Source organism: Neomonachus schauinslandi, chromosome 10 (assembly GCF_002201575.2).
Source record: "Neomonachus schauinslandi chromosome 10, ASM220157v2, whole genome shotgun sequence".
NCBI lineage: Eukaryota > Metazoa > Chordata > Mammalia > Carnivora > Phocidae > Neomonachus > Neomonachus schauinslandi.
In genome coordinates, this window is record NC_058412.1 from 39,901,441 (window position 1) to 39,917,461 (window position 16,021).

At 48.3% G+C, this 16,021-nt stretch overlaps 2 protein-coding genes across 3 annotated transcripts in view; one reads left to right on the plus strand and one right to left on the minus strand.

The window, feature by feature from the left end:
• Positions 1–7,542, plus strand: part of TRABD2A (TraB domain containing 2A) — a 49,689-nt gene extending 42,147 nt beyond the window's left edge. For both annotated transcript variants that reach the window (XM_021697633.1, XM_021697634.1), the window contains 3 exons: positions 646–736; positions 4,621–4,878; positions 7,186–7,542. In XM_021697633.1, coding sequence (XP_021553308.1) covers positions 646–736; positions 4,621–4,878; positions 7,186–7,369 — 533 coding nt within the window. In that variant the 3' untranslated portion in view covers positions 7,370–7,542. The remainder of the gene's footprint in view (positions 1–645; positions 737–4,620; positions 4,879–7,185) is intronic.
• Positions 7,543–9,830: 2,288 nt separating this feature from the next.
• The window catches only part of DNAH6 (dynein axonemal heavy chain 6), a 214,859-nt gene continuing 208,668 nt past the window's right edge, over positions 9,831–16,021 (minus strand). The window contains exons 75-76 of the mRNA XM_021697409.1: positions 14,436–14,658; positions 9,831–9,934 (exon numbers count right to left, since the gene is read on the minus strand). Of these exons, the coding sequence (XP_021553084.1) occupies positions 9,831–9,934; positions 14,436–14,658 (327 nt within the window). The remainder of the gene's footprint in view (positions 9,935–14,435; positions 14,659–16,021) is intronic.

Genomic DNA, 16,021 nt, shown 5'->3' on the forward strand with positions numbered 1-16,021 from the left:
TGTTGGGCTCCATGGTGTGGAGGCTACTTAAAAAAAAAAAAACAAAACCCAAAAAACCTGAAAGGAATGAAGGTTAATCCCAAGACCTACTTTTGGCCTTTAAAAGTTGATTTTAAGATGTCACTATAAGCTTATCTGTTTGATCTTTGTTGTTTTTTATTAAAAGGGAAAAAGTGAAATAAAATTCAGGTGGAGGTTTCCAGCCATGATGGCTTCTGCTAAATGGAGGTTTTGATTGTGCATTTATCATTATGTGTTGGACAGAAGGGGGCTCAGGTCTCAGAGGTGGTTGGCTTGTATAAATGAGGAGAATGATCAGGACTGTTAACACCGCGTTCAGAGGTGCATGGGATTTGGTGTCTAGGCTGTCTCCTTACTGTGTGACTCTGGGCAGCTCACTGCACCCTTCTGATCCTCTGTGTCCTCAGCTCTGCAGTGGGGCTTATCACTCCCTGCCTGCGTGGAGGGCGGTTGGGAGGCCTGACTGCAGGAACTCTTTGGAACTCTCCTGGGCTGTACAGAAGGGACGGGGGGTTGCTAGGGTTGTTTGATTTGGGGTGTGTGTTTGGGGGTACATGGGGTGTGTGTTTGGGGGTAGAGTAATCATGGGAACTGCCGTATTTCTGATCATTTTCCTTCCTGCAGGTCATTTCATTGGCAACAACACAGTGCTCGATGTCTTGCGGCGTGAAGGCTATGAGGTAGAACACGCCCCCGCTGGACGAGCCATCAACAAGTAACCTTCCTGTGCTTCTATCCTGGTTGGGGAGCAGCTGGGGGGCCGAGACCCCCATGGGGCTGCCTGGGCACCAGGGTGGGCTATTCCCTGAGGGGCTCCAGAGGCCCCCAGCATGGCTATTACCCCCTTCCCAGTCTGGCCACTTGGCACCCGGTTCAGCTGGCATCCTGTTGTGGCTGGGGCTCTGTCATACATGGGTTGGCCGGCCAGGCCCTTTGGGCAACAGAAGCCATACTGGCCTTTTCCTCAGCAGTCTTGGGGCAGAGAAGAAGGAGAAGGGAAGACTGTTCCATGGTCCTGGGGTCCCCAGGAGGGGAGATTAGGCTTAATGCTCAGTGCCCTTCCAGTGGGCATTTGGGAGGTTTCAGGGAGGCAGATGGAGAAATCAGTCATAATGTCAGGTCAGAGGGGCTGGAGGTGCAGGACGTGCCTGTGAGACCCATCTTGGGGGCAGGAGCTAAGCCCCTTCCTTGTCTTTCCCTGAGCTGTTTCTCCCCCCAGGTTTGCTCATTTCTCATTTTGATGGCCCTGTGGACCCTTCCTTCCCCTTCGGTACCAGTCAGCTTGGGCTGCCATCACAAAATGCCACAGACTGGGCACTTGAACAACAAAAATTTATTTTCTTACAGTTCTGGAGGCCAGAAGTCCCAAATCAAGGTGTTGGTAGGTTTGGTCTCCCCTGAGGTCTGTCTCTCTGGCTTGCAGATGGCGGCCCTCTGTGCTCACACAATCCCAGTGTCTCTCTTTGTTTAAATTTCCTCTTCTTACAAGGACACCAGTCAGATTGGATCCGGGCCCACCTTAACAGCTTCATTTTATTTTATTTTTTAAAAAGATTTTATTTATTTATTTAATTTAATTTATTTATTTGGCAGAGAGAGAGAGCAGGCGAGCACAAGCAGTGGGAGCTGCAGAGGGAGAAACAGGCCCCCTGTCGAGCAGGGAGCCCGATGCAGGGCTGGATCCCAGGACCCTGGGATCATGACCTGAGCGGAAGGCAGCCACTTAACCAACTGAGCCACCCAGGTGCCCCAACAGTTTCATTTTAACTTAATCACCTCTTTAAAGGCCCTGCCTATGCATACAGACACATTCTGAGGAATTCAGCCCCAAACACACCCATGCCTCACCCCACTCCCTCCAGATGGTGGTCACCAGCGCCCCCTCCTGGCAGAGATCTCAGCGGTGGTGAGGAGAATGCAGGTCCCCTCTGCTGAGGGGATAGAGAGAGAGGGTCCGCGGTGGTGTCTGCTCATGGCTGCCCTTCCCCAGGTGTCCTCTCTCTCCTCGGAAGGCTCCCTTCAACTCATGTTGTTTCAAGCCAGGGCCTCTCCCTAGCCCCTCACTCCAGAGGGTCCTCCCTCACAGTCCAGTGCCCCCTCCCCGGGGGCCGGGATTCTACCAGTCTCCCTCTGAGCAGGCAGTCGTGGGTACACCCCGGGCCCGTCTCACCCCGTCTGTCTTCATACCTGCATCCAGGGCGTCAGTAATAACGGTTCTTCAGTAGCACTTCTACTCTACAAAAGCCCTCACCTGAGACTCCTCATTTCTCACCTTCATCACACCTTGGACCTCCTTTCTCGGGTTCCCTCCTCTCCTTTCCCTTGGCTCTCGCCCTCTGGTCCATTCTTTGCTTTCTGTGGGACTAATCTTGCAAGTGTCCCTTCCTCAGAAAACTTCAGTGGTTTCTTACTGTTCTTTTCCAAAGTCCGGTTTCTGCGTGCTGACGTCTCGGCACCCAGACTCTACTGTTTTTCCAGCACGAGTGTGCTTCTCGCGTGAGAAAACCTCCCGTCCAGGGTGCTGCCTGGCCATCTCCCCCTGACAGGGAAAATCCTGCCCCTCCGTCAGCCCGCTCTGCTGGCGGCCCAAATGTGGCTCTTTCTCTTCCGCCTCTTCTCCTTCAGCCCTGGACGGAGAACCCAGCCTTTAGTGGTTCTCTGCTTGTTTTGGGGGGACTGTGTGCTTCTGGAAAGCAGGGTGGGCTGGGCCCCCTGGTCCCTTCTCAGCCCCCTTCTCCCCCTCCCCCCGCCCTAGGCTGACTGGGTGGGTGTTTGGCACATAGTCCTTGTGGGTGCTGAAGAAGACCCTGCCGGGTGTGTGTGTGTGTGTAATTGTAAAGTGGGTGTTATGATTTCCAGGACATCTCAGCTGTGAAATATGAAAAAGATAAGAATCAGGAGAAGTAAAATTAATTTCTTCTGGATTAATCTTCCCTCCCACCCCACCCCCACACAGGGGTAATTAACTTGGTTCTCAAGCCCTGTCCTTGGCTACCTGCAGTAACTGGGCTGAGGTCTTCTCATGTCTGTTGTGATGTGATTTGAACAGAACTGAAGCTGTGATTTGTCCCACTGTGAGGATCCATTGCTTGAAGCTATCAGAGCTGAGCCCTAGTGAATTTGAGTCCAGGTTTTTGCTAAGTAAGAGCAACAGACTTTTTTTGAGTGCCTACTGTGTACCAGGGCCTGTTTGGGTTATATGGAGGTCAAGGATGACATAGACGTGACCTCTGCTGGGGCAGAGGGCCTCGGCATGGGGTCTGCCTGACCATCTGCTCCTAAATCTTCCAGGAGGCCACCAGAATCTTGGAGAGAGGTAGGTGGGGCAGTTTTCCTCTCTAGGCTCCAGTTTCTTTGTTGGCATAATGAAGAGGTTCATTTAAATGGTGTCACACTTATGTGTCAGGCATTGTGCTGGGCTCTGGAGACAGTGATGAATCTGGCAGGTCCTGTCCTCCAGGGGCCTTTTAGCTGTAACTATATGTTGCTGGGATTCCCAACCTCAAGTTCAGAATAGGGGCCTTTCTTCTTTCTTTGCCATTTGAGGAATTCCCTTCTTTTACCTTTTTTGCCCACCCTGAGTCTTTCCTTTTTTCATTTTCTATCTCTTATACCTCCTCCCTTCCTCACACAGGGCCATGAATACTAATTGACAACTCAGTTCTGTCAGGTTGTGGGTCAGAATTGAGCCCTGCTTCTGGCTAGTGGGCACTTCATCAAGGCTGAATCAGGGCAGAACGACTGAGTTTTTATGTATGCTGGTCTGCTGCACCCACACTGTTGGAGGATGCACATGGCACATCCACTGCTCCCTTTCTTCAGGTGGATGGGCCCTCACTGCCCACATCAGGAGACAATGGGATTGACCTCCAGTAGCTGGGATTCTTCTCTTTCTGACCCCTTCTCAACCGCAGCTTAAATCCTTGACAAAAGTCCTGTTGTAGGAAGAAACTCGGTCCTTCTAATGGCTTATTTACCCACTGGAAGAGACTCTTGGGGGTGGGACTACGGTCACCTTTAAGGGAAAACTAGAAGCAAGTTTGAGTTTCTCATCAGTTGTGAAAAACTGTTTCCTTTGGGAAAGACGGTTTATGGTGAGCCCTGGGGTAAGGTGGTTAGAAGCCAGCCCTGTGAAAACTAGCAGTCATTCAGGTGGGGATGGGGCTACTACAGACTCAGTCTGAGTAAAGCCCTTAGGAGGGTAAAGGAGGGATTAACATGATTAAGGGCCACTTCAGTTGTCCTAAGTAAATGGCATTCGAACATTTTTCATGTCTCTTTCAATGCTGTAATCTTCAGTGACTTTCTAGACAGTTGTGACCCATCGTTAGGGAAGGGCAGTAATTATACGCAATTTAAAAGAAATCTATTTCCTCCCCAGCTGGGGGATTTGGAACGACTATGGTGACAGTATGGGAGGGAGAAAATAAGGCGTCAATGACAGTGATCGATTCTGGAGGTGGCTTCGAGAACCCTCCCTAGCCAGCTTGAACTTTCACATTATCTCCTTGTTTTGAGGCCCTGAGCACTGAGGGCGGGGAGGACGCCATGCTGTGCGACTCTCCTTCAAGTCCATCTTCCCTCCACCCCTGTTCAAAGAGAGAAAAGCCAAAGTCCCTCGTCGGGGCCGACCTCCCAGGTCATCTTTGCTCCGGAAGTGCCCTCCGTGGAAGTGCGGGCACCGGAAGCTGCGTCTGCGGCGCACTCACTGTTGCCTCCTCACGTGTCCCCGGCCGGAAGTGCCGACCTGGGTGGTGAGGTGGAGCGGAGGTTTCGAAAGAAGCGGAGGCGGCTGCGCCCACAGCGAAGGCCCCGGCTTCGGCAGTTCAGCGATCTGTGGGTTCGACTGGAGGAGAGGTGAGGCAGTGGTTTGGGCTGGGCCGTTGGGGAGCCCATCCCCGGCAGCCATGCGTCCCACCGGAAATGTGGGTGGGGGGCAGCCTGGAAATGCCCATCACACCGCTTAAGAGGGTGGGGGTTCAAGGCTCTGGTGGGGGTGAGCACCCCACTCATGGACCAGCCTTCCTGTTCCTCACAGCCTTGGGCACTGTCTTCTGTTCACTGTGATACAGATGAATCCAGATTAAAGGTAGTTGCTTCGAGGGTGCCTGGGTGGCTCAGTTGGTTAAGCGACTGCCTTCGGCTCAGGTCATGATCCTGGAGTTCCTGGATCGAGTCCCGCATCGGGCTCCCTGCTCGGCGGGGAGTCTGCTTCTCCCTCTCCCACTCCCCGTTTGTGTTCCCTCTCTCGCTGTGTCTTTCTCTGTCAAATAAATAAAATCTTTAAAAAAAAAAAAAAAAGGTAGTTGCTTCGAGCCAGAGTAAGGGCAACATGCTCATCTTTGTTAAAGAAAGGGTTGGGGGCGGGTGTGGGTATGCCTGAGTGTGTTGATTTACCAGCCCTTTCTCCACTGCAGATCAGGGATTTCAGTTTTGCAGAGCTGGAAGCAACCTTGTGGGAATGGGCTTGTTCAGCCCCCACATTTGACAGGGAGTAGGATGAACACAGAATGTACTCTCAGAGATGCTTAAGAGGTAGATCAGAGGTGGACAGAGGAGTCAAAGGTGATGACTCAGCCTGTTCTGCAAGGCACAAGGCTTCTGGAAGAACTACATCAGAGAGGCCTGGGATCCAGGATCCAGATCAATTCAACCCAAATGTACTGAGTTCCTCCCATGTGCCTGCTTTTGTGTTGGGTGCCGTGGCTTTGGAGTAAACCAGGTGTTAGCCCTCTGCCTTCATGGAGTTCACATTCTGGGGAGGAAGTCAGATTTTGAGTTGATTGTCTGCAAAGGAAGTGTAGGGTACTGTGGGAATGCTCTTTTGTTGGAGGTTACTATTTAGGGTTGGGGGTCAGGAAAGGCCTCATGGAGTGAAGGGACCTTTTGGCTGATACTGAGTAGAAGCCTGACAAAGTGAAGCCCAATGAACAGAACTTGAGTCTTCATCAGGAGATTCAGGGATCCAGTGCCTGCATAGTGTTTAATAATAAATGTTGAATGAGTAAACAACTGAGCAAGGAGGGGAAGGAGTTCCAAGCAAGCGGGACAATTTGAAGGCCTAGAGAGAGTGAGCATGTTGAAGAAACCAAGATGAAGTAATTATGGCTGGAGCCTGGGAAGTCAAGGGGAGTGGGGTGGGGCGGGGTGGGTCCAGACAGGAAGTGGAGTGGAGTGCCTGAAGACATGAGGAGCCACTGAAGGCTCGAAGCAGGCATCCAGTATGCTGTGGAATTGGCTTTTTAAAAAAATTTTAAAAAATTTTATTTATTTACCTATTTGAGAGAGAGAGAGAGTGAGCGGGAGAGGGAGAGAGAGTCTGAAGCAGACTCCATGCTCAGGGCAGAGCCCAACTCAGGGCTTGATCCCATGACGGCGAGATCATGACCTGAGCCAAAATGAAGAGTCAGATGCTCAACCGACTGAGCCACCCAGGTGCCCCCGGGATTGGCATTTTTAAATGGAGGGAAGCTGGCAGCCAAATGGGACCTGGAGAACAGGGACAGATCCTGTTGAATCCATGTTCAGTGGTACCTGCAGAGAGTGGCTCTTCAACTATCCTTCCTTGGCGGGTGGAGGAAGAAACTGACATATTCAGTTCCTTTTCAGTCTGGGCCATTTCCTTTCAAGGTGGCCTGGAGTCAGGCACTTTACACCTGAGCTGAGCTGAAAGGTCCAGTTGGGTCTGAGATCATGGGCCCCTTAGCTCATACTGCCTTGACTTGGGATGTCTGCATGGAGTTCACACTGGACCTGAGCTGGGTTGGGGGGGAGAGCCAGATCCCGGGGAGGACACCTCATGGCTTGAATGGGCCTCTATGTGTGGTCAGTGTGGAGGGTCCCTGCCTGAGATTGCCCAAGGGCTAATGACACGCAAATCTGAGTTGGGGCTTCTTACACCTAGAGTTTTTATAATCTTTGAACCAAGAACCATGTCGCCGGGGGAAAGTTGTCCGATGTGCTGGTCTTAGCACCTGAATTACTTGGATTTGTTGTAGCAATAGTATTAAGGGACAAAGACACAGGAAGCCCATTAACATACTAAGATCCATTCTCATCTCTAAAAAAGGGAGATGAAAAGAAGCTGTGTGGGCCTTCAGGGGCCTTGGAGTATCCAGGGGCTCCTGCTGAGCTCTGAGACTCTGTTTTTTCTTTTCCTCGTAGCGCCATGGTCCCACAACTCCAGGTCCCTGCTCTGGATAGATCTATCTCTGCTGAGCTGCGGCTTCCTCACCATGGGCATTCCCACCACAGCCAGATGGTGGCCAGTAGTGCCTGTCTGTCTCTCTGGACTCCTGTGTTCTGGGTGCTGATGCTGGCTTTCCAAACAGAGACATTCCTCCTGTAATGACTGGAGGAGCCAGGCCAAGCCCCGACCCCCTGGACTTGAAGGATGGCCGTTCCTGTACTCCACACTCTGGTCTGGCCTTGATAGGCCCGACCCAGGAAAGAAGAGAGAATAAAATGCAGTGTTGGTTCTTCTCTTTCCAAGGAATGACTTTGGGTTATCCAGCAGTGCTTGGGGTGGGTGTACAGTTTTGTAACATACTGAGTTGTATGAAAAGAATTATAAATGTATTATATAAAAATGATTAAATACATTTTCTGTGTAGACTTTTTCCCACAGTATGTATATATTATGCAAACAACTCTTGCTCACACCCTCTGGATACTATCACTGCTTCACTCCTGGGCCCTGCTCCTGGCCTACCTGCCAGTTTGGATCCTGACCCTGTTCTTCCTGCTGCTCCTCTTCCTACTCACTCCTGGTTCTGGATTCAGGGGAATTAATAGGCCATGGGACCTTCGTTTGCTCCTCTCTATTCAAGGTCTGGTGGCTGGGCTGCGTCCTGCACTCTGACAAGTGCTTTAATTATGTGTGATGTATGAGTGTCTCGCCAACACGCTGAAGACTGCGTGAATGGGTGGGTTTCGTCAAAGCTGCTGTGCAAGAAAGCACTTTGCAAACGCTCCCTCTTCCTGTCTTGTTATTTATTATTTATATGTCTATGTCTTTTACAAATAAAATCTTACGGGGAACCTACATAAAATGATTAAGAGTAGAATTGTCTTGGTTGAGTCTGAAATGGGATATTTTAGTCCTGCCCCCCACTTCCCACCTCATGGCAAGGTTTCTTTAGGGGCTTTCGAGCAGCTCACAGAAACCCAGAGGGTCTGCCCAGGACTTGGATGGGGCCAATAAGAAACAGATGTGTTTGTTCCTAACCTGGTTTGGGGAAAGCTTGATTGCCTGGGCTCGCAGTTCTGTGATCTTCTCTTCCTAGACTTTCTTTTGGGTGCATTCTCAGTCATTTCCAGGGCCCAGAAGATCTTTGGGGTATACTTAAAGAGTGGTGTGGTGGTACTCAGGATGCGTGTCCTCCACCTTTGCTCCATTCTGCAGCATGCACCCTGTATTGCAGGGGTAGGAGGACTCAACGTTCCCAGATTCCCTTGCTGCTATGTTTGAGATTCTCCTAATGAGATAGACTTGCCTGACTTGGAAGGCGGAAAGAGACAGAAGAACTTTCTCTTCAGGGGTGGTGGCAGATATGTGTAGGCTCCAGCAGGCACGAGTTTGTGCAGTGGCCTGGCTCTGCTCTTCCTCGTCCAGTCAGTCGACTGTTCCACGAGTGCGGTACAGTGTGAGGTTGGCACCGTTTCCACAGCGCTGTGACCTTGGATTACAGCTGCTGTGGTGCCTGATGTCAACCTCTGACTTCTGCAGCTGCAGCCATTCCCATGGCTTAGTAAGTACCTGTTCCCGCTTGGAATGCCAAGAGTAGTCTCGGATTCCTGCTCTGAACTCTAAGTAATAGAAGCGCTCTCTGCTTCTCCGGGACTCGAGTCTGTTTTTAACTTTGATAGGTATGGGGACGAAGGGGGAGGTAAAAGGGGAAGGTAGGATTACTGGGCCTGACCCAATTCTTGAAAATTTCTGTAAGGGGGTGGTGTGGCTTTATCCATCCTAGCTGCGTGATTCCCAGTGTCTTGGCTCATGTTATGGCTGAGGAGGCAAACGGACCCTTGTTGGCAGGGCTGACACAAGATGATTTGCCACAGTGACTGCTCCATCTTTTCTTCCTTTTTTTTTTTGGTGACTGCTCCATCTTAATGGTGGCCCAATAACCTCTGCTTTTGAGGTGACAGGGGCTCAGGTGCACCTGGGTGGGACTTGGCTGCTTTTCACACAGGCTCGTCCTAAAATGGAGGGGAAGTTCTGTACTTGGGCAGGACCAACCTGCACTTCCGTGAAGCACAGCAGCCTCTTCTAAGGACTGTAGTATAGCCCCATAGAGTGGGGGAATAGGCACCATGGGGTCGAGATCTTGTTATCCAGCTCATTTGCTCATCAGCCTCCCATGTGTTGGGCTCTGAGCCTTCATCTGGTCTAGAAATCGAAGCCCCTGGGGCCACGGGACTGCAGTGTACACCAGGCCTTTTATATCAGAGTGAGGAGGAAGGAAGCCCCTGTGGATAAGGCACTGCTGAGCTCTGACTCGCCCAGGTTACTCCCCTCTCTCCCCTCAAGTTATTGATGGGAAGCTGCCTGGCTCTCACCCGGGGGAGGGGGAGCAGGTTTAAGAGGTGAGTGTTGAACCCACTGCTTTCACATCAGAGCTTGAATTACCAACAGGAAGAAACATTCAAACACTTTATTTTAGATTAGAAGAGAAAAACCACACTTACTACCCTTAGGTCAGATCTGAAGTAAAGCTATTTTGCTCACATATAAGTTATGCAGACCTTTGTCCCCCATCAGGAAAGATCTCCGGCCTGGTTCTTTTTTAGCAGGAGGTGGCAACTTTTCATTCATTTAGCTGGCAGAGCAAAGCTGATCCCTTGGCAATCCAATAATCTTTGGAACGCTTGGAGGGTAAGAGGACCGTCACCACAAAGTTGGTTGAATGACCTAGTTAAGGATACAAGGACAAAAGAATAACCCCTTGATACAAAGAGCACTGTACTGGGAGTCAAGACACTTGGGTTTCAGACCTGACTCAGTCTCTAAAGATAATGGGCAACTAATCCTCTATGGATTTCAGTTTTATCCTCTATAAGATGAAGATGTTAGAACAAATGATCCTTTAGGACCTGTCCAGCTTCGACTTTGTATAGCCTTGTAAAATATGTTTCAAATTCTCTGCAGGCTGACTGAGGGAACACTGGACTAGGATTCAGCCTTGAGCTTTTAGTGGGACTTGGGATACAGTTGGTAGGTTGGGCATCTGTTCATTTGTCCATCTGTCCATCCGTCCATCCATCCATCCATCCATCCATCCATCCATCCATCCATCCATCCTTTGTTTCACCCTGCAGTTAGGCACCAGGGCTCCTGAAATGACTAAACACAATCGCAGATATTTGGTCCTCAGCTCTGGGACATCTGAAGTAAGAGGTCACTTTTGCACTTTTTTCATTGTGGGCCTGTGTGAGGGGCCAGGACCAGTGTAAGAAGAAGAGCATTTGGCTCTCAAGATGGCACTGCATTCATAGCAAACCCCCATCTGTGTGGAAGTTGGGGAAGGTGGTGGTGTTGCCAGCAGAGAATGCCCGTATCTCCCCTTCCCTTACCTTTGTATGCCACGCCCTGCATGGTGCCTTGGCAGTGCTTGAGGGACATTTTATAGTACAAAGCAGCATACACACACACACACACACACATTTAACTGTGAGTTTGATTCAGGATTCAGATAAGGTCCATGCCTTGCAATAGTGATGTGTCTTATTTTATTTTAGAGAGAGAGAGTGTGTGTGTGAGTGGGAGTGGGGGGAGAGGAAGAGAGACAATCCCAAGCAGGCTCTGCAACCAGCATGGAGCCTGACATGGGGCTTGATCCCTCAACCTTGAGATCACGACCTGAGCCAAAATCAAGAGTCAGATGCCCAACCCATTGAGCCACACAGGTGCTCCAGTGATGTGTCTCTTAAATTTCTTACAATTGGTAGGTTCCCCGTCTGTTCCTTTTGCCACCCCCTTGTAATTGTTGAAACAACCAGACTATCCTATAAAGTTTCCCAGAGTCTGGATTTTTGCTGACAGCTTCCCTGTGGTGATTTTAAGCATGTTCCTCTATCCCTGTAAAGGGGTGGTGAGATCTAGAGGCATGGTCACATTCAGGTTTGAGTTTTTTGGGACAAGAATACTTGAATAGGTGGTATGTATTTTCATCAGGAAGTACCTTATGTCTGATTTTCTTTCTTTGTTGGGATGTTAGCAGCTGTTGATAATTATTACTTAGAGTCATTATTTCATTAGGGTTAATAATAATTTTAAAATTTAGTGATGATTAAGTGTAAAGTATCCATCAGTGATTTAATTTTTGTATGTAGTATGACATAGGGTCTAAGTTTGGTATAACCAATTGTCTGAGCACCATTTGTAGAATAATTTCTCTCTTCCTGACCTATTTTATTTTATTTAAGATTTATTTATTTATTTGAGAGAAAGAGAGAGAGAGAGATAACACGACAGGGGGAGGGGCAGAGGGAGAGGGAGAAGCAGACTCCTGGCTGAGCAGGGGGCCTGATGTGGGACTTGATCCCAGGACCCCGAGATCACGACCTGAGCTGAAGGCAGACGCTTAACCCACTGAGCCACCCAGGAGCCCCTTCCTGACCAATTTTAAACCAATATACACAGTGTGTTTCTGGGGTCTGTATCCAGTGCATTGATCTGCTTGTTGAGTCTTGCGCTAGTGCAATATCATTTAAAATTTTTTTTTTTTTTAAGATTTTATTTATTTGACAGAGAGAGAGAGACAGTGAGAGCAGGAACACAAGCAGGGGGAGTGGGAGAGGGAGAAGCAGGCTTCCCGGCAAGCAGGGAGCCCGATGCGGGGCTCGATCCCAGGACCCTGGATCATGACCTGAGCCGAAGGCAGACGCTTAATGACTGAGCCACCCAGGCACCCCTGCAATATCATTTTAATTACTACCTTTCCTTGGTTCCTCTTGCCAAGAAGACAGGGTTCCTGTTGGAATTTTAGCCAATAATAAGACAAATGACTCTTAAAAAAATGGGTAAAAGGGGGCGCCTGAGTGGCTCAGTCAGTTAGGTGTCTGCCTTCAGCTTGGGTCATGATCCCAGGGTCCTGGGATTGAGCCCCACGTAGGGCTCCCTGCTCAGCGGGGAGCCTGCTTCTTCCTCTGCCTCTGCCCCTCCCCCCGCTCGTGCTCGCTCTCATGCTCGCTCGCTCTCTCTCTCAAATAAAATCTTTTTTAAAAAAATGGGTAAAAGACTTGAACAGACAGTTCATCAATGAAGATATAAATAAGTACCAGAAAAGATGGCTAACATCATTAGTCATTAGGGAAATGCAAAGTAAAACCACAAGAAGATACCACTATATTCTATCATTCCATCTATCTATCTGTCTATCTATCTATCTATCTATCATCTAAAATTAAAAGGACTGGTCATCCTAAGTGGTAGTGAGGATGTGGAGGAACTGGAACCCTTACACGCTGCTGGTGGGAGTGTTCAATGGTATGGCCACTTTGAAAACAGTTTGGCTGTTTCTTAAAAAGTTGAACCACGTACTTACCACATGATCCAGTCATTCCACACCTAGATATTTATCCACGGTAAATGAAAGCATATGTCCACATAGAAACTTGTACATATCATTATTAACTTTAATATGTTTTTAGATTTGTCATAGGAGGGGGAGATGAAGACATGATAGGAGTGTCTATTTTAGTCCTATTCCGTATGTTACTCTTCGAGAACATACTGTAATTGAAGATTTTATTAGAAAAATATTTATCAGTATCTATATTCTCTACTCAAATGAGAAAATGTTTTAGTTCTTTCTACCTTGCCACTCTCCCATATTTCTATCATCTGGAAATTTAGTTTCAAGTTTTTAAAATCATTTTTATGGTCAAACTATTAAGATTTAAGTGTGTGTGTGTGTGTGTGTGTTTTAAATAGAGGGTCAGTGGTGATTAATTTAGAGCCACTGTATGTCCAAAAATAGGTTTACCACTCCTTCCCTTTTAGATGATAATTTGGTTGCATTTGTTGCAGTTCTATGGTTCAAAGTTGTTTTTCCTCAGCCTTTAAGGATGTTTGTCTATTGGGGTGCCTGGGTGGCTCAGTTGGTTAAGCGTCTGCTTGGCTCGGGTCATGATCCCAAGATCCTGGGATCGAGCCTTGCATCAGACTCCCTGCTCAGTGGGGAGCCTGCTTCTCCTTCTCCCTCTGCCATTCCCCCTGCTTGTGCTCTCTGGCTCTCTCTGTCAAATAAATAAATAAAATCTTAAAAAAAAAAGATGTTTGTCTATTTTCTTTTTATGTGCGCTGTGGATAAAGAGAGATGCTTGGTGTCAATCTGATTCTCATTCTTGCGAATTTTAGTTCCAGTGTATTCATATATTTATCTCTTTGCTTTGAGTATTTTCTTTATCTCTGATAGTCTTAAGTATCGCTTTGATATATCTTTTAAAATTTATTTCTTTGTTGTGTGCTTTAAAAAAATCACTCCTACCACTTTGTGAGATCTTGTAATCTGGGGACTCAAGTGTTTCCTTCAGTTCTGGGAAATTATCAACCCTCTTTATTATCCCTCTTCCATTCTCTTTCTCCTTCCAGATTGCCTACTAGATAAATACTGGAAATTTTGGCTCCTTTCACGATGTCACTTTTTTTTTTTTTTAATTGCATTGTGCTGTATTGTGAGGGATTTCCTCAGTTTATTCCCTGCTCACTCTTTGGCAGTGTCCTAGCTGTGTATGGGCAGATCGTCAGCTTCTCTGTTGATGGGGCTTTCTACCTGATTTCTTTTCTCAGGGCTGCATCTTAGTTTCAGGCCCACTTGGATTCCCCTTTTTGCAACATGGCATTCCATTTTTTAAAGATTTTTTTTTTTAAATTTATTTATTTGAGAGAGAGAGTGAGAGAGAGAGCGCAAGAGGGGGTAGGGTTAGAGGGAGAAGCAGACTTCCTGCCGAGCAGGGAGCCCGATGTGGGACTCGATCCCGGGACTCCGGGATCATGACCTGAGCCGAAGGCAGATGCTTAACGACTGAGCCACCCAGGCGCCCATGGCATTCCATTTTTGGTTCATTTTCAAATCCGTTTTCTATGAGTCTCAGTGGCTTTGGTGGGAGAGAGATTTTCGTGTCTACTCAGGTCATCATTTTGAAAATAAAAGTCACTGCTCAATAAGCTCTATTTTCTACTTATTAGACTAGTAGAAGAAAGCATTAGTTTTATGATATTAGTCCATACTCAGAGTTAAAGGAAAGAGAATTTATAACATTTATAAATTAGTATGTTATAAGTGGCCTCATTTTAAACCTTCCTAATTGGCTTAAGATCTCTCCTTGCACAGTATAGCTTTTTTTTTTTTTTGGACTTTGTAGTTCGTGTTTTGTCATCATTTGGGCCAATCTTGGCACATTCTTACCCGTGGTTGAGAGTGTTCCTGCCCGGGCCCCTGTTTTATAAAGTGGGGAGTGGTAAAGTGTTGGGTTTGGCACATAATTTTGTTGAGGTTCAAAATGCACCACAGGCAGCGTTGGATTCATCTGTCCTGGCAATGCATCCTCTATCACCATCTCCGTATTGTCCCATCGAGAAGCATCCATGAACATTCCATGAACAAGAACACCATCCTCAGGAGAGGGCAACTGAAAGATGACGAGACGTTTTAAGGTGAGAAGAGGAGAAGGGGATTAGCTGTTGTGGGCCATTTCCTGAGTCCCACATCCTCACGAGTTAATTCTAAGAACCACTCTATAGATTGCTGTTATTACTCACATTTTAGAGAGGAGAATACCGAGGCTTGGAAAGGTAAAATGACTTGCTTCTCGGTTTGACACCAAATCTCATACTTCCCACAGTCCACCAGGACCTTAGGTATCCCTAATAAGGGATACCATTTATGGGCTTCAAACGATCTGATATGATATTATGACTTTCTCCTTCTCACGGGAAGCAGATGGGGTAGGAGGGCTGTAACTATCATGTTCTTTTTAGCAAGGTCTTTCGAGGGCCTGGGTGACCTAAAGATAGATTCTGTATCTGTAGTAACACTTGCAGAGCACCAGTGGAAAGTTCCTTTTTTGTTTTCAGAAATTATGCTAGATTTTTCATGTTCCTATTAAAGGGGGGAGAAAGGGGACAGAAAAACCCTGCCCCTTAGCGGCCCGTGATTGGACGCCGCCGCGGGAGTACAATTTCGGCCGGTTGTAGGCTTCTGTGTCGTCCTCCCTCAAACACTGAGCGCGTTTGGCCACTTGTGGAGCCAGTTATCTTTTGGATAATTGGAGCTTCACACCTGCAGGCAGTGACCAAGCTGTATGGACATAGGTAGTATCTTTTTATTGTGAATAGAAGAATGGTAAGCTCTTTTTGGCTGGTCTTCACTTCCTAGCGTCCTGAGCTCCGTCTCTTGGGCAGGCAGTGTGGGGCCTGCCTTCCAGTTTGGGGGGCTGCTGCACCCGCTTGTGCACGTTTGCCTTACTACAGGCTGCACTTGCCGGGCCATGGGTGGGAGCCATTTGGGCATCCACCCAGAGGGACTGTGTTTTCCTAAACCGCACAAAGGTGGCAAACGGGAGGACAGTGGCCCTGCTTGTACGTAGTGGAACGAGAGCTGTGTGAGCACAGTCTCTTGCAGACATTCACTGGGAGGACCAGGACTTGGGCCCACCATACGACCTGCCATCTCCATAGAAGGCAGAGATCTAAAGCACTGTCGTGGCTCAGTGCCCATGATCCAAGGTGGAGGTGTGCTGTGGGTTGGGGCAAGGTGGAGGGACAGAGGTCCTGGTGGTCAGGTTCTGTCAGACAGGTTCCGTCTGTCAGCCTCCTGGGGCAGGTACAAATGTGCCAGACCCAGAGCAGGGCCAGCATTCTGGAAGGCCTTGGCGAGAACTTTCATGTGGGTGCCTTTCCGAGGCCTCAGTTATTCCTGATGTGGGGCTGGGACACCCTCCTGCCTAAGAAGGGGCTCAAAATAATGAGGAGTGCAACTCTCAGTTTATTTTC